Here is an 18,472-nt window from a genome sequence, read left to right on the forward strand (position 1 = left end):
GAACTTAAATATTCTCACTGGAAAAAAAAAAAGAAAAAAGGTAAAAAGGGTGAGGTGATGGATGTGTTAATTAATCAGATGGTGGGAATCCTTTGACAATGTACACAGATATCAAAGCACGACAATGTACGCTTTATATACAGGAGTCTCCTTACCCATGGTTTTGCTTTCCACAGTTTCAGCTACCTTAGGTCCAAACATATTAAATGGAAAATGCCAGAAATAAACAATTCATAAGTTTTAAAGTGCAAGCTGTTCTGGGGAATGTGATGAAATCTCGCACCGTCCTGCCCGGGAAGTGAACGGTCCCTCTGTCCAGCGGATCTACCCAGCATACGCTACCCACCTGTTAGTCACTTAGTAGCTGTCTCAGTCATCAGACTGTCACAGCATCGTGACTTGTGTTCAAGAGCTTGTGTCCGAGTCACCCTTATTTTACTTAATAATGGCCCCAAAGCGCAAGAATAGTGATGCTGGCAATTCGGATATGCCAAAGAGAAGCCAGAAAGTGCTTCCTGGAGGTGAAAAGGTAAAAGTTCTCGACTTAATAGGGAAAGAAAAAAAATCGTATGCTGAGGTTGCTAAGACCTACAGTGAGAAGGAATCTTCTGGGGCCGGCCCGGTGGCGCAGCGGTTAAGCTTGCACGTTCCACTTTTCGGCGGCCCAGGGTTCGCTGGTTCGGATCCCGGGTGCGGACATGGCACCGCTTGGCAAAAAGCCATGCTGTGGTAGGCGTCCCATGTATAAAGTAGAGGAAGATGGGCATGGATGTTAGCTCAGGGCCAGTCTTCCTCAGCAAAAAGAGGAGGATTGGCAGTAGTTAGCTCAGGGCTAGTCTTCCTCAAAAAATAAAAGAAGAAGGAATCTTCTATCTGTGAAATTGTGAAGAAGGAAAAAGAAATCCATGCTAGTTTTGCCGTCACACTTCAAATATGTATGTAAAGGGAAAACCATGGTATATATAGGGTTCAGTACAATCTCCGGTTTCAGGCATCCACTGGGGGTCTTGAAACGTATCCCCCGTGGATGAGGGGGACTACTGTATCTTATAATTTTATTGGCCAATTATACCTCAATAAAGCTGAAAGCTTAATTTTTTTTAAATAGAAAAAAGTAGTTAGACCTAAATCCAAGCAAGCCTTTTAGAGAGAACTTCCAGCTCTAAAATGGGGGGGTGGGGGCTGGGGAAACAAGCCAAACAACACAAGAAAGAAGCAAGCATAATAATACAGAAAGTCGGACACCCAGTAGGGCAACTGACCTGAGAAAAAACGGGGGTGCTGCTTCCAACAGGGGAGCTTCATGAGGCAAAATGTGAGGGCCTGGCTAGGTCCTGATGTGGACAAACCTGCTGTCAAAGGCAGTTCTGAGACAGTCAGGCGCCTTAAGCATGGACTGGTCTCAGGAGTACCAAGCAATAACCGCCCCTTTTGGAGGACCTGGTAAGGACGTGGGGGATGCGCAGGAAAGTGCCCACATTTGTAGAGATCCGCACTGACGCAGGAACAGATGAAATGACACAGGCCCAGGATTTGCTTTAAAACGCCTGGAAGCGAACGCAAAGGGAGGGGACAGATGCCGTGACCTTGGCACACCATCGATAACTTGAACCTGGAGGTGGGCATCTGTGGGGGCTCACACCACCACTCCCACTACTCCTTGGGTGCCTGAAACGGTGAATGACAGAAGGTGATGGAGGTCAGGTCAAAGGACGGGCAGTCCCCAGCACAATCACGTGGCACATTCTCAGTGGTGGGGAGAGTCGCCTCTGAGGCCCCGCTTGGGATGGTCCCACCGTCGCCACCTTCCCAGGAGAGGCTGGATCCCCAGCTTCCAGCTCCAGTGAGAGAGGAGGCGAGAATTTAATCATTTCTGTGGCTAATTGGTCTGAGACAAGAGCCAGTTGGCATTGTGCTGTTATGGGCTCCATTTTCCCCTAATTATCCCCTACTCTCAGGAGCAGCATTTTTTTTTTACTCTATTACTCACTGCCAGTAAGAAAACAATTACCACCCTCCCCAACTAAAAAAAAGGAGAGAAATCCACTCACGCTGGGAGCTGTCTGCTGGCCCGCGAGGAAGCCTCTGAAAGCAAGGCTCTTCCCCAGCGAGATTATATACAGCAAACCTAGAGCATGTCCCCACCAAATCATAAAGAATGGGAAGCAATATTTATGAGTATGTTGCTCCTGGTGAGCAACATACACAGAGCGACAGAGTCACCAGAGTCACCAGATGGCCCCTATGACCAGATCAGCAGAGCCCCACTGAGGCGAGCCAGGCCCCAGGCCCCTGGGGGTCAGACCCACAGCCCTTACACGATGGGTGCCACTGGTCCCCTGGACTCGGGCCTCTGGCCGCCGAGCGTGTGTGCAAGAAGAGGGAAGCAAAGCCAGAGCACTGGTGCTCCCCAAGGGCACCCGACTTTGTTTCCACTGCAGCACCAGCCACAGCGACATTGGGCACAAGCGCCTGCCCACGGGTGCTGTGAAGGGCCACACCCACTACACACACACCTGTGAACTCTCAAAGTGAGACAACCTGGGTTTTTCAAACGGGCCAAGAAATGAGCAGCTACTTTTCAAACGAAGATAGGCTGATGACCAAGAAGCACATAAAAATTAAACTACAAGAAGCCTTTTCTCCTGGCTACGACCAAGGAGCTCAGATCAACAGCTCCTCCAGCTGAGACCAGTGATAAGAACTGAGTGAACTAGAAAGTTGCAATGCCATTTGCAGACATCAGGGAGCAAGCAGGTGGCCCCAAGATGAGGCCAGGATCCTGAAGAGCCCTTCCAGCCCTTTGCCCCTCACTCCTGACCACTTATGGCTGGGCAGAGAAGGGGAGGCCAGAGGGCTACAGCTCCCCAAAGGCCAGGGCTCCAGGCTCCAGGTGCCCCCTAAGAGCGGGAACTAAAGAAATGGTCCCACAGTATGCAGGCTCTGCCCTTGATGCAGTTGCTGAATCCTAAATCATGAGGGCAACTCCCAGAGAAACCAAGCAGAAAGGGGCTGCGAAGAGGCCCAGCAGTCAGGGGAAGTGGCGGCAGTATCACAAAGCTGGCAAGAGAAGAACTGGCGTTCAGCCTGGAGAGGAGGTGGCACCCGGGCCTTCAGGCGAGTCCATGAGGGGCTAGGCCCTGAGGACATGGGCAGACTGGACAGCAGAGCCGGCCCGCACCAAGCCTGAGATGCAGCCTCGCACCAGGCCTGGTCGGAGCAAGGTGCTCTGCCAACCTACAGGCCAGAGACAAGGACACCTCCTGGGGGACCAGCATGTGTGGCCACATGTCTGGGCATGCCAGGAGACAGGCTGACACACCTGCAAATCCAGGGGAAAAAGAGACACTGGAAACTGAGCCAGAGATCACAGACTTCACAGAAACCTTGACGACTAAGAGAAGAGACAACAAGAAGGAAGACTTCACCAGAAAGCAGCCATAAAGCCAGACGTTCCTCTTGGCTATGACAGAGTAGGGGACTGGGATTTGCGCACCTGCTGTGAACCAAAATACGAGACACCGGACCACAGGCAGCACAGGACTGTGACCCAGAGAAGGGGAATAGAAGAGGTGGCCCCTGCCATCCCCTGGATTTCTGCTGGAGGCACCTTCCAGCCCTAGGGGCTCACAGCAGAACTCGGGGGTGTTCTAACTTGAGGAAATGGAGACCCAAGTTCGAGGGGGCTGACGGGGCTGGAGCGTGAGGGTCAAAGACCCAGAAAGGAGGGAGCTGCACAGAGAAAGAGCCCCAGATCTGCCGAGGGGCCCCGGGTCGGGCTGAACACCGAGCCACAGCGACACTGCAGCCTGGCCATGAAGCTGGGCCATGACCTGGACAATCCCCAGGGTCATACAGGTCTCGAAATGTTCCAATTCCAGGCAGCCAGAGAAGGGGGTCCTCATGGAACCCCTGGGGCACGGAGTGGGGACCCCAGAGGGCTCAGGCCTTAGAGATGGAGCTAAACTAGCCCAGAAGAAAGGCTCCTCTAAACCAGCTGCACAGAGCTACCCCACGCCACCACGAGATGGACTGAGCCTCAGCCAACTTCCTGCCTAACACAGCCGGACCAGCTCAGGGAAGGTCATCCGGCACTCAGCCACTTAACAACCATGTCCACACCTCGTGGAAAAGACCAGGCATGCAAGAGGCGGGAAAACGGCCAACAGCCAGTGTCAATGTCAGGAAAACAAGCGGCAAAGACAAGAAACATTTACGGCCTCATACTCTGTGGGTCAGGACCTCCGCAGCGGCCTGGCGGAGAGAACACCACACGAGGCTACACTCAGGCGTCCGCAGGCTGAGCACCTGCTTCCAAGGCGGCCCTCACATCCACCCAGCAAGCTGGCCCCTCTGGGCCTCTTCTGCTGGCCCTGGTCCTCTCTTTGTTCCCGACCCGGGTGATGGTGTCCTCAATACCGGTCACCACGGAATGCGCTTAGTTACCATGGCACGTGGCTCATCAGCCTTTCTGGCCTTCGTGAAGTGAGCACTCTGCAGGCCGAGGGCAGGGTTGGCGGCCTCCCCCCGCGGGGTCTGTGTGAGAGCTGCTCATGCTGAGACTTGGGCTGTGGATTTTTGGCAGAAGCTCCGGAGAAGTAAAGCTACATCCTTCACACCACACCAGGAGGGCCTGGGGTCAGCACCCCATGGTGGGTTAGTTAACAGGGATCACCAGGTTGGGTCAGTTAACTGGTTAGTTAACAGAGATCACCTGGTCAGGCACTGTTGGCCAGATCTCTCCCCTTAAAGGCACCTTTTCCTCCTGGTAATTACAGTCAGCCGAATATGGGCCCCAAAAGCGGTCCACGTCCTAATCCCTGGGCCCTGTGACATTATCACCTAAGATGGCAAAAGAGGACTTTGCAGATGTGATAAGTTAAGGATCTTTTCTAAAGATTTTATTTTTCCTTTTTCTCCCCAAAGCCCCCCAGTACATAGTTGTGTATTTTTTTTAGTTGTCAGTCCTCCTAGTTGTGGCATGTGGGATGCCACCTCAGCATGGCTTGATGAGCGGTGCCATATCCGCACCCAGGATCCGAACCGGCGAAACCCTGGGCCGCCGAAGCAGAGCACGTGAAGTTAACCACTCAGCCATGGGACCAGCCCCTAAATTAAGGATCTTGAGATGAGATTATTCAGGATTATCCGGGTGGGCCCTAAAAGCAATTACTTGTATCCTCCTAAGAGGGAGGTCTAAGACACCAAAATGGAGAAGAGGCCACAGGAAGTCGACGGCAGAGAAGGAGAGGTGCGGCCAGAGCCAGGGAGCCCCCAGAGCTGGAGAAGCAGGAAGGCTCCTCCTCTAGGGCCCTCAGAGAGAGCAGACCCTGCAGCATCTTGATTTCAGCACAAAAGTACTGATTTGGAACTTCAGGCCTCCAGAAGTGTGAGACAACAAATTTCCGTTGTTTTCTGCCACCCAGTTAGTGGGAATTTGTTATGGCGGCCCCAGGAAGCTGAGACATCTGTGGGGAGATGCTCTGAGATTGTGGAAATGCCTTGTTTCCCCAAAAGCACTCCCCACTGGCTTTACCGTCCTTGGAGGACCCGGCCCTGACCCCAGTATTACTATGGTAGGTGAGAAAACATTTAAAACCAGGGCCTGACAGCCCCACTTTCTGACTCTGCTCTGAGGTTTCCGGTCACCGTGAGCGCAGCCTGGTCTGAGGCCGCGGAGCCTGCTTGGTGAGTGACCTGAGGCTGCACCCCTAGAGCACAGCCTGGTGCTGGATGGCGTCCGACTCACACGGCAAGCGTTCCACACGTGTTGTTGGATAACAATAAAAGGCACACACGGCAACTCACAGCTGGCAGCACCTCAGGGCACAGAGATGGGGCACCTGCCACAACACCACACCTGTGCCTTACGGTCCCCAGGGCCAGAGGGTGAGTGTTTGAGGCTCTGAGGGCCCCATGCGGCCTCCACCCATCTTCTTCCTTTTAGTTTGCCGACCCCTGACTCAGGGCATCAGACTAGTGCACAATCCAAAACTAGAGCGTCCGAGGGCGTGAACTCGATGGCCCTCGGTGTCCAGGAGGGAGGGCCTGGGGCAGGGAAGACGTCCTCACAGCAGCCTGCATCCCGTCATCAGAGTCCAAGGATGCAGCCAGAAGGCTGAGAACTACGTAAAACGAATCTTTGCTCACTTAGAAGATGAACATCTGGCTCCCAAACAGCGCCCTGCAGAGAGGCCCTTGATTACTCTAACATCCTAAGGCACCATCCTGAGGCCCGCCCCGCTGCTCGAAAAGGCGCTGAGTTCCATCCACGTGGGCATCAGTCCTGGCTCCACAAGAGGCCAGGCCCGGCGCTCTGGGACTTACCACCACGTTCAGCAGTCCTCCGTACGGCCCGATGTCTGGCTGCCACAGGCCCAAAATGTGTCTGTACCGGTGAAGCACTACAAGGAGAGAGAAAAAGCAGGTCTTGGTGTTAGAGCCAGCCAGTCTTCACCTCACAGAAAATCAGAGGAAAGGGCGTGAGCGGCAGAAAACTGTGAAGAAACTACTCACGAAGGCAAATGTTTACATTTGGGAAATCTTACCTACGAGTTTCCAAAGCAAGCTAAGAATAAAAATATCTTTAAAAAGCATAATAAAACAGACAACTGGGTCATTCTGAAACCCAGCGTCAAAGCAATCGGCTCCAATGACAAGGAACTTGCCCTTGGAAGACCCGGAGCAAGCACCCTTGTAAAGTAGTGAGCCTCCCATCAGTTGACAGAACTAAGGAAGTGTGGGATTCTTTAGGAGACAGGGACAGAGTTCAAAATGTCATGAGACCATAGATTAAGATTTAAGTTGGGCCCCCCTTCTTTCAAAAGCAGTGCATATACACTCACTGAAGACAACCAGAGAAAAGGAAACCTGGGGGTGACCTGAGATCCTGCTACAGAGATGACCAGCCACGGTTAACGTTTTGGAAAATGTCCTTCACTTCAATTTCCTTTGCACATGCATTTGTTGAGTGAATGAATGAATGAGCAAGCAAACTACAACTCATGCAGGACCCTGACTGCCAGGTGCAGGCAATGTGTGGTGATGAATTTTATGATTCAGCTGGATTGGGCCATGAGGGGCCCAAACATTTGGTCAAACATTCTGGGTGTGTGGTGAGAGTGTTTCTGGATGAGATTAACATTTAAATCGATGGATTGAATAAAGCAGATTGTCCTCCCAATTGTGGTGAGCCTTATCCAATCAGTTGAAGGCCTGAAAAGAAGAAGGCTGACCCCCCCATGAGTAAGAGGGAACTCCTCCTGCCTGGTTTCCAGAACTGTGACATCAGTCTTTTCAAACATCAAACTCTAACTGAAACATGCAGTCTCCCTGAATAGTACAAAAAGGCCGACTCTCCCACAAATAAGTGGGATTTCCTCTTGCCTGGCTTCCTGGAGCGAGACATTGGTCTTTTCTGCCCTTTGGACTCAGACTGAAACATGGGCTCCTCTGGGTCTCCAGCCTGCTGACTGCAGATCTTGGAACTTGTCAGCCTCCATAACTGTGGGATCCAATTCCTAATGATAAATTTCTTTATATAAAGAAATTGGTTCTGTTTGTCTGGAGAACCCTGGCTAATACACAGTGGGCCAGGGACCGTGTCCAAGCACCCAAGCTGCGTGACTGCACCAGACTGCAGGAAGGAAGACCAAGCTGACACAGTCAAGAGGGACCTGGAGGTGGGACAGCAGCACCTTGGTCTGGTGTATGGGGAGTAGCACAGTGAGGCCGAAACCATCCTAAGCCTGTGGAGTATGCAGACAGCTGGTGGGAAACTACCGTTACCGAGGTTTCAGCCTAAGAACACATTTCTAGATGAGCCTTGATTGTCTACAGGATGCCTGCCATTCATCCCGCACACATCTTGAGTCGGTTTGCAAGACACACAGTAAAGTCAGTTTTGGTATTTTATGGTCAACCTGATGGGTTTTATGTTTGTTGAACAGGTAGTAATAAGCAGGATCAGAACCGTATACGAACACTGAACTCTAGAGAGCGAAATGCATGCTCAACTGTTCAGGGGTGAAACATACTGATGCCTGCCACTTACTCTGAAACGCAGCAGAGAATAAGGTGGCCTGACGGAGGGACGGACAGATGGGCAACAGTGAAGTGTGGCAGAGGGCTGTAGAATAAGGTGATGGTAAATGGGTGTTTACTGCAATTCTTCCAAATTTTCTATGTGTTTTAAAATTATCATGATAAAATATTGGAGAAAAAATTAAACAGGTCCATTCAGCATGACCCTCCCCTCTTGTCTCCTCTCCTCTTGTCTCCCAACTTGACTGCTAGCCACGTCTGGTTCTTTCCAAAATCAACCTGATCTCAAAGCCCCTCGAGTGACTGTTGAAAGAACATGCCAAAGACTTAGCAATAAATTTCAAAAGAGGAGTTCCCTGTTTTGCTTTAAAAGCAATAGCTCTTTGAAAAGAAACTACAGCCTCCCGCACATCTGCTTTGAGTAGCAGTCCTCCCTGGATTTGTAAGCTCTGTGCGTGTTAGAAGAGTCGATCGTACTCCTGCTGACACAATGTCGACTCACTCAGCCTGGGATCTCCCCCAAGACCATGGAGAGACAAGTCAGAGAAACCGCGGTCGGCAGCCGGACTGCGCGCACGCTAACCAGAGAGGGGCACGTGATTTCCTAATGCAAACATAACGCCTATGTTTCTACTCTATACTTTAAAAAGTGAAACCGTACCAGAATTGAGTCCAGGGGAGGCGACTGAAAAGGCTCAACAAGCCCAGAAGCACCCAGACTGAAAGCGCTCACTTGAGTCACAGGAAGACCCTGGATCAACACCAGGAGGGCAGCCCTGTTCAGACCTTCCAACGCCTGGGGCCCTGCTGGGGAGGCCGGCTTGAAGGCAATGCCAGTGAATGATACAAGGAGTGGCACCTTTCCAAGGACTTTCCCTCGTGCACTCGTTCAACCCTCGCCCTGACCCTGTCGTGGGCTGATGAAGGGGCCTGAGCTGAGACATCAGCACCCGAGGTCCACAGAGGGCTTAGGACAGAACCCGGAGCACCTCCCGGCCCAAGGCGCTCACTATACCCCAGGGCTTCTCGCCTGGAGGAAGATCCCCAGCTCAAAGTCCCTCTCCATATTGTCTCCAAACACCTGCTGACCGCCCAGTCAGGAGAGTGAAATGGAATCACATCACGATAATACTGGTTCAGGTACAGACAGCAGGCTTGGGACCCAAGATATTGATAAGTTGACTGTTGTAGACCCTTCAGGTGCTTTACTGTCACGGGCAGGGCATGCTTAGAGAGCCCAACTCATAGAAAACTACAGAAGACACACACGAGACAGCCTGCCCACTACACGTGGCTAGACCATAAAATCATTCTTGAATCATCACACCTGTTGCTGCAGAATTGAGGCTTCGGGCTGGTGGGTGGTCCTATATGTCATTCTTGTCCAAAAGAAAATCACAAATGCAACTAATGGTATCTCCTGCCACTTAGTGGCTTTTGGTAATTAAAACAAAATCAGAGGAGGTGACACTTCCAAACTCATTTTATGAGGCCAGCATTACCCTGATACCAGAATCAGACAACGACACCACAAGAAAAGGAAATTACAGGTCAATATCCCTGATGAACACAGACACAAAAATCCTCAACAAAATATTAGCAAACTGAATTCAACAATACATTAAAAGGATTGCACTCCATGATCAAGTGGGATTTATTCGAGGAATGCAAGGATGGTTCAATACCCACAAATTAATCATATTAACAAAATGAAGGACAAAAATCATATGATCATCTCAATAGATGCAGAAAAAGCAAGTGACAAAATTCAACATCCACACATGATAAAAACTCTCAACAAAGTCAGTATAGAGGGAACATACCTCAACATATTAAAGGCCGTACAGGCCAAGCCCACAGCTAATATCATACTCAATGGTATGATGAAAAAAAGCTGAAAGCTTTTCCACTGAGATCAGGAACAAGACAAGGATGCTCATTTTCGCCACATTTATTGAACATAGTACTAGAAGTCCTAGCCAGAGTAATTGGGCAAGAAAAAGAAATAAAAGGCATCCAAATTGGAAAAGAGGAGGCAAAACTGTCACTATTTGCAGATGACATGATACTATATACAGAAAACCCTAAAGACTTTACCAAAAAACTGTTAGAACTAATAAATGAATTCAGTAAAGTTGCAGGATACAAAATCAATATTCAAAACAAAATCAGGAAAAACATCCCATAGACACATAAGAATTCAGCCAGTTAATCAACAGAGGGTCTCTCAGATGCACTTCCCTTTGGCATCCCCACTGCCCTTTCTAGGAGCACCTTCCCATTGTTATACTTCCCAACTCTCTCCTTCCTTCCTCAGTAACCAACCCGCCCCCTGACCCCAGCAGATGTGTTTTTGACTCCACTTGGCAGACTGGACTTTGGAGGGGCCTTCCCATCAGACTATCCTGTACAGCTAAATGCCCTGTGTCATTTGTGCCAGAGGATTAGAGTGGCCTGTCCATTTCTTCACGGGTGGTGGGCAAAGTTGCACCAAATTCCTTGTATTTACTAGAGCAATCTGGAGCACTGCCAGAATTCTAGATTTGAATCTCAAAACCCAGAGCCCTATGGTTACATGAAGAGTGAAATTTTTTAAGTTCAAAATGTGCTTTGATTGTCACCATCAATTTGCACACACGGACATGTCAGATATGTCGTGAGGACAATACATCCCCCATGACACTCCCAACACCTTACAGACACAAATCAGCAAGAATATCAGGCAACAACACACGGTCAAGAGAAAAATAAACAATAATAGCAAATCTGAGGCCACAGAGCTCCTAACAGTTTGAATCCACAGCTACAGATGATGCTGGCTTCCCTCTCTCCGAGACAGTGTCTTGCACCTAAGATGTTCATCCTCTCTGGTCCAAGAGAACAGCCCAGAGGACTTCTAGAGACCAGGGGACACGAGGTCTCAACAGCTCCAGGAACAGCGCAAGTAGATGATGGAGACAGAAACAGTGCCAGGTCCCCAGTTCCTCACAGCAGACTTCTCTGGAAGGTTTGGCCAACGTCAGAGAACAACTTCGGAGCTGCCCTCTGTTAGAACCCACGAGGAGCACTGGAATACTGAACACCTGGAAATACAGAGGTTCCAAATTGGGAGTGAAACCGGTTTTCTTTTTTCATGCATGTGAACTTTTTTCCCGATGTTCTGGGAGACCATGGAGCTAACAGACCGGTCACACTTTAAACATGTCCACAGAGAAGGGCAACCAGCCAGTGCTTACAGCTGGTTGGTTTCATTATATTTTCAGGATTTTCCAAGTTTTCTACAATAACTACTGTATTTTTATAACTGCACTCAAACCTTAGAGGGGACAGCAGTCTCCAATGACACCAAGTCTGTTATAAAGCTGTCAGTTACAAGCAACTGGGGGACATCACAGTACAGGCCTGAAAACGTCTAAAGTCTAGTCTAGAAAAAAAGTACATGGCTAAAAACTCTAAAGTCTAGCGCATGGCTAAAAAAGTTCTTGGAAACGTGTTGGAAAGTCTAGACTCGTGACTTGTCCTTATAAGCTACAGAAAGCTTCTGGCCACCCCTTAGAACACACTCCAACACAACTCAGGCACTTCTTGGTCCCGGCCACCACACCTCCCAGAGGCAGGTCAGAACTCCATTCTAGCTCTGCGATAAGTTCCAGACAGACTGTTGTTCGGGGAGAATCCTGCAACAGATGTGTGATGTAATGAATCTCTAAGTGCTTGTCCATTTGTATCTAAAAGCCCATGCCAGGTAGGTTCCCGTCAGCAGCGCCATCACCATTGATCACTTGTTCTCAGCAATACTTGCTACATCAACGCTCCCTCCTGGGGGCTGGAGAAGGCACTTGGCTCACTGACTGCTAAGTAGGGAGGCTGGGTCAGACCATGACAAAATGTTCTAGAGAGGCTACTTCCAAGAGGGTTTGGAAAAGAACAGAATTAATGACTTCAAACTTGGCCCGTCCGACTCCCTTGTTGTCCAACCAAAGCCCCCCAGCCCCTCATGATTGCTCACACTCACTCCTGACAAGCCCCCCTCACCGCTGCTCTTCACTCAAGCAGCTCCCCTCTGGGCTGATTACACAAACAAGGTGGGTGTTGTTAGTAGCCATGCACAGTGCTCAGACACCACCCCAAAGCATGCTACCCAGGCCCAGGTCCCTCCACACTGACTCCAGGACAGTCCCCTAAGTCAATGGGGACCAGCGAGCACACTGTAGCTACGTGTCCAGAGTCCGAGGGGGGTTAGGAGAAATTCCATAAATGACTATTCCTTCTGCTCCGAGTAGGTTTGGCTAGAAATTGTGCACTTATAAGATTCAGAAGTGGGTCTGCCCCACACAGGCAATGCTGACACGTAGAGCACCCAGAGGGGCTGGGGTGACGAGCAGGAGGGTGTCCCTGTGCTGTGAGAAATTTCAAAAACACCTTTTAGTTCAAGAACCTATTTTTAATATCTTTAATATCAACCAAAATTTATTCTCTCCATCTCAGCTCACCCTAATAAAAAGCAGAGATAGCATTAATCACCTATGGAATATGGCTTAGGAAAATTTCCAGAGCTCAAGCAATGCCGACAGGAGACGAGTCAGGTTCTAAATAGCAACTGTCTCTACATACTTTCGTCTAGTGTGCTTACATGTGCATGGAACTTTTTTAAGTTCACACATGCTGCTCAAGCGTGACTGACTAATGGAGCCTAGAAGGAAACGAGTACGTTTCATTTTGGAATAGAAAAGTTTTAAGGCTTCCACTCTGTCTCTCTTCTCGGCCTCAATAAACGATAAATGTTAAACTGTGCATCAACACAGGGATCTTGATTGGTACCACCCAAAAACCCAAAGCTGCTGCGGAAACCCGGCCCATATGTGCAGCTGCCACGGGGCCGCCACTCAGGTGTGATCCCGGTTGCGGCCCAGCCGCAGAGAACACTCGGCAAGGTGAAGACACAGCCAAAGCCAAGGAGGTGAGCTCGCTCTGGGGACCAAAGCAGTCCTCGTGCCGTGAGTCGGAGGCCCCTCTCCATGCAGCCCTGGGCCGTGCTCGCCTGCTCAAGCAAAAGCCAGCGGGAGGTACGTACGGCAGGCGTACACATCTCTGTACTCCATGTGCTCGTAATCGGGCAGAATTCCCATGAACCGTCCCGACTTGACGCGCGGGTTTACACCTGAACAGACACAGCAGGGGAAGGGCTAAGGATGGTTCCGCCTTCACGGCTGTGTGAACAGTTTTCACGACTCAACCACCTCTCCCTCACGGATAGCATACAGTTCCCTTACACGCTCAACCCGCAGAACCTTGGGAGGCAAGCACTTGCCAAAGAGGACAGGCCTGGCTGGAAAGAAAATGTTGTGACGTATCTCCCTCTTAATCAATGGAGTCGCATCAGAAATGCATGATGGCAGCAAGCTCAGGACCCTCGCCATGCTCACTCTCCTCCCCTGACTGCCACGGATCAAGGGAGCTCATGGAGGAGGGAGAGCGGAGGTCGCAGCTCACGGGTATTTGGGGTGACCATGTGGGGACCCCTGTGCCCCAGCTAAGATATCCAGCTTGCTCGGTGCACACGCGGTCTTCATTTGTCCTCGCTGAGTGTGTCTGTTTGTTTTAATTAAGGACGGTATCTGCCAGCCTCCTAACTCAGACGGCTTCGCTTCAGAATCAAGACTGGCTGGCTCTACCACCTAGGCCAGGAACTAAGGGTGATTTTCTTCTGCCAGCCATTCCAAAAGCTAAGTAATTTCTGCCTGGATAAGGCCTTCAAAGCAAATTCACAAAAACAGAGATCCTGCAATGGGAAAATGAAAACTGAAACTCACTTTGGCTGGGGCAGATTAAACACTTTGGGATACTAAATAATGGATAATATGAATTATTCTCTGGATTTTGCAACCATTTTCAAGGAGCCAAGAATGAGACGTCAAAAGTAATCCCCAGATGTCCTCCTTTGCTTGTCCACATGCCCTAGATAGACATGTGTTCTCGCCATGGCCCTTGTCCCCTCCCCCTCGGCCACCCCCAATTTACCCCTGGTCACACCATCTCCTGCTCCCCAGCAGTCACTACCCACCTGTGCCCAGATGTCCCGTCCATGGACAGCCACCCACAGGGCCTGGGCAACTCCCTGTGCCCACAGCTGAGATGAGCTCTGTAGGGGCCTTAATTTCCCATGTGTGCTCTCCTCTGGGTGTCATGGGTCCCCTGACACCTTGCAGCATGAGCATCTGCCTCCCTCCAGGATGCTATTTTGAGTGTTTACCACTCTTAAAGAGAAATCTGTCTTCCTGGTGCTTTGAGATGATGTCATCAAATGGCCTAACAAACTCAAAAGGCAATTAGAAGATAAGAACTTGCCGTATTAGATACTCATAGAAACCAGCTGGCCATCTGAAAAAGCCAGGGAAGCTTTCTTTTCTGTGTATGTACGTGGGGATCATGGTAGCGAGACTTCGGCTCTGACTCTTACACCAATGCAGACAGCAAGGATAGTTCCTCCAATTCTATGCTGTGGCTGGATTTACGACACTGAGCCCTAGGCGAACAACAGAGGACCCAAGGGTGGAGCAAGGGCCGTGTGGGCACCCACGGAATAGAGGATGGGGAGAAGTGGAGAACTGCCAGGTTTCTGCCTCTGGAACTCTAGGCTTCGCTGAATTCAAAGTGGCACTGTTCTTGCCACGGAGATGAGAAGACAGAATGGAGACTGACTCCTACACCCACTTCCCCTGGAGAGACACATCTTCATGGGCGGTGGAACATGGAGCAAAGGCAAGAGAAGAAACCCAAGTCTGAACATGCACAGGGACGGAGAAGATGGGAGGCCTTGAGCAGATCAGCCTGCACTGGGGTCCAAAGCCCAGGAGGACAGGGCCGCAGGAGGCAACAGCCGGGTGGGGAATGGTGGCTAAGGGTGAGGATGCAGCCTGAGGCCCACAGGAGAGTGGGGAGAACGGGCGGTGCCAAGAGGTGGCAGAATCGGGGCTGGGACGTGGCAGAGCAGAGGTCCTGACAGCACCCTCTCCAAGGGCTGCCAGCAGCAGGTGCGAGGGGGTCAACAGCCTCAGAGGGCATGGCCGAGCCACCAAGAACTGTGCATGCTGAGGGTGGCCTGGGTCCCCAGAAGAAGGTCCATGAAGAACTCAGGGCCTTTGGACAGGAGATCTCCCCAAGTATGAGCAAATTCTAACCCAGAAACACTAACCAATCCAACAATCCCAAATCGCCAGGGGATCGTAGTGTGAAGAGAAGTCACTGATGGGAGGAGGAAAGAGGAGACAATGAAAGCAGCATGGATCCAGGAACTAAACACGGCCCCACGTCTCCCTGCAGAGCCGGCTCCTTGGCGGAAACTCCACTCTCTACTGGTGCAGGGAGCATGTGGCCACGGGAAGGAGAGGCAGCTCAGAGGGGACTCTGAGAGTAACAAATCCACTGAAAAGAGGGAATACAGAAAGTGACACCAACTAGCAAGCCTGAGACCCCAGAAGGAAGCTTCTAGCACTTCAGTGCACACTCGGCAGCCTGACCCACAATGCAGCCCCACTGCTTACTTCTCAGTCCCAAACCACAGATGTTCCCACGGAGAAGCTCAGCCTCTCCGTTCCTGGGTGAGGTGTTTAGTAAGGGGCACCACCTGGTCTAAGTTTTCAATGGAGAACTGGGTAGAAAGTTTAAAAGAATGTGAAAACCCAAATCTACCAAGATGGTTGTAAGATGGACACCTAATGTCCTTCTTAGAGAGGCCAACAGGTCAACTTTAGGCCAAACAGAACTGGCTCACCATTGTCTTTCTTACTCTGTTCTTCACTCCCCAGCCCCAGGTGCTAATGACACATGCCACACCACCACTGCGGAGTGAAGAAGTGGGCGCTGCCTGCGGGACGGTGCTGTCCACCTCTCCCGGGCGACATCAGTATTACCAGCAGCCTTCACAGCCTCATGCAGATAGGCAATAAGGAAAGACCAGCGGGGAATGTATGGGGCTGGGGGCACTCTGAGCACTCAGGGAGTGTCGCTGGCGATTCTTGAAAGCAAAGGAGCAGAGAACAAGAACCAGGGCAGGGGGTGGGCTGGGGGCTCAACAAGCCATAGGAAACTGAAGGGAAGACTGAGCAGACGGCTCGAGGCTGGTGGGGCCTGCAGGCGGAGCGCCGGCAGCGGGAGGAGCCAAGGAGAGCCGTCACGGCTTCATTTCCCAGTTACCATCGGCTGTCAGCCCAGATTCCAGAGAAAGGGACACCTACAGAAGTACACCAGAGCTGTTTCCAGCGCAGCCACCTTTCTCAGAGCTCAAGGTCCCTGATGCCTAATAAGACACCTTTGTCCCGTGATGGGCAGAAAAATAAGGGTAATGACACACCCAGAAAAGGAGAGAAGAAAGCCCGCCCACTCATTTAGGGCTATTACTACCAGTGCTGTCTTTAAAATATCCATAATGACTTCAAGAGGATGTCTGAGAATGGAAGTGTGGAAATTAATAAAAGAAACCTGAACTAAACTGGAGTCAGGACGGCCTATAGGGGGAGCTCTCATGCCCCATCACACATCCTCAATGACACCAAACAGGAAGAGGTGGACCCTGCACCTTCCACAGGAAGCACAACTACTTTAACTACTGAGGGAAGACTTCACTCCACCCAGCAACAGCTCAGCCAATGAGAAATGCCGCAGCTCAGCCAATGAGAGACACCATGGCCCAGCCAATGAGAAATGACCCGGCTCAGGCAATGAGAAATGCCGCAGCTCAGCCAATGAGAAACGCCGCAGCTCAGCCAATGAGAAACGCCGCAGCCCAGCCAATGAGAAATGACCTGGCTCAGGCAATGAGAAATGCCACAGCTCAGCCAATGAGAAACGCCATGGCCCAGCCAATGAGAAGCTGTTGCCACCCTGAACTGTTACTGTCCTCCAATGGTCTTTCATTTAGAACAGCCCCTACCCACTCCTCCTTTTCTCTATAAAAGCAGCTCCCTCCTTTGTTCTCTAGATTTGCCTATCGTTTGCTGTAGCATGCATATCCCAGTTACAATTCTTTTTTTTTTTTTAAAGATTTTATTTTTTCCTTTTTCTCCCCAAAGCCCCCGGGTACATAGTTGTATATTCTTAGTTGTGGGTTACAATTCTTTTGGCTATTCCCAATAAACTCATTTTGAGATGAAGTAACAGGCAAATTTGCTTTTTAAGTTGACAGAACTGTGGACTGGGGGTCAAATTAATTGATTATCTATTATTGGTACTCCCTCTGTGTCTGCTTTTGGAACAAAGTTAATGATGGATGATAAAAGATTAACTTACGCTTCGCATATACGTCTCGACAAGACACACCCGTGATCTCCAGCTTCCGCAAGTTTTCACAAACGCCATACTCTGTAACGAGAAACATTTGCTGGGAATTACAGTCAAGAAATCACAAAAGAATAGAAATAGACAGACGGAAGGGGGTGGTGCATGCCTGAGCCTTGGCCTTGTCTCCCAAGTGAGTCTGTCTTTCCTTGTGGAGATTACACAGGACTTCTCCACATCCAGTCAACACCCTCATTCACCAATGAAGCCATTATTCTATTTTTAGACAACGTCACTCTCAACGAAATAACAATCTGCATTGTCTATTCTGATAACCTCTAAAAGCTTAATTGCACGAACCCAAAATTAGACAATCCCCAGCGTATGAATACCGTGTGGTACAAACCCAGTGGTCTGCAAACAATGCATGTTTCCATAGAAATGAGATTGTCATTGGTGTCAGGGTTCCACAAAGACCCCCTTTACCCCCAGTGTTGCTCACCATGCTACTGATTCTATTAAATGAAGTCACAGGCCCTACAATCGAAGACCAAGGGAAGACAGTGGAAGGAGGAGCTGGACACTCTCTGGCCCTTTTGCATGGGGCTGCCCTAGACCAGCAGCCAGTGAAGGGGATCCCTGACACCCTCCCAACCTCTCCATCCTCCCAGCCTCCCCTGGCGGACAGCGCTCTCCCACTTCCTCCTGCCTACATACTCCTGCTCCACCATGGCCCCACTTTTCAAAATCACTCCCCCAGCACTTCCCAACCTAAACTTCAGTTCCTTTTTTGTTCATGTCTCATCAAGGCTTTGAAAGGAAAGCACCATAACTGAACTAATCCACACTAATACAGAACTGCCTGTTGGCCAAGAGCTAATAATGACAACACCTGCCTCGTACCAACCTTTGCATGTGCTGGGCACCATGCCAAGCTCCTGTGGGCACCAATGCATTCAACCCCACCAGCAGCCCATGAGAGAGCAGCTACTGCCATCTCCACTTAACCATGAGAAGACAGGCACAGAGGAGCACATGCTTGTGATGGGGACCCAGAACTGAAACCCGGATGGGAACACCTTGTAGAGGTGAGCACAGCCCCAGCCCATAGCATGTGCTCAGCAAGCGTTTGATGAGAAGGGCAGTGGGGGGC

At 50.4% G+C, this 18,472-nt stretch overlaps 1 protein-coding gene and 1 long non-coding RNA gene across 3 annotated transcripts in view; one reads left to right on the top strand and one right to left on the bottom strand.

Moving 5' to 3' along the window:
• Nucleotides 1-18,472, top strand: part of LOC123281880 (uncharacterized) — a 49,327-nt gene that overhangs the window by 24,964 nt on the left and 5,891 nt on the right. The window lies entirely within an intron of this gene.
• Nucleotides 1-18,472, bottom strand: part of FBXO31 (F-box protein 31) — a 46,560-nt gene that overhangs the window by 16,942 nt on the left and 11,146 nt on the right. The window contains exons 2-4 of one of the 2 annotated variants that reach the window (XM_014835905.3): nucleotides 17,332-17,403; nucleotides 13,118-13,204; nucleotides 6,328-6,404 (exon numbers count right to left, since the gene is read on the bottom strand). In XM_014835905.3, coding sequence (XP_014691391.2) covers nucleotides 6,328-6,404; nucleotides 13,118-13,204; nucleotides 17,332-17,403 — 236 coding nt within the window. The remainder of the gene's footprint in view (nucleotides 1-6,327; nucleotides 6,405-13,117; nucleotides 13,205-17,331; nucleotides 17,404-18,472) is intronic. The other variant, XM_014835986.3, reaches the window with a different exon arrangement.

Source organism: Equus asinus, chromosome 28 (genome assembly GCF_041296235.1).
Source record: "Equus asinus isolate D_3611 breed Donkey chromosome 28, EquAss-T2T_v2, whole genome shotgun sequence".
Lineage (NCBI taxonomy): Eukaryota > Metazoa > Chordata > Mammalia > Perissodactyla > Equidae > Equus > Equus asinus.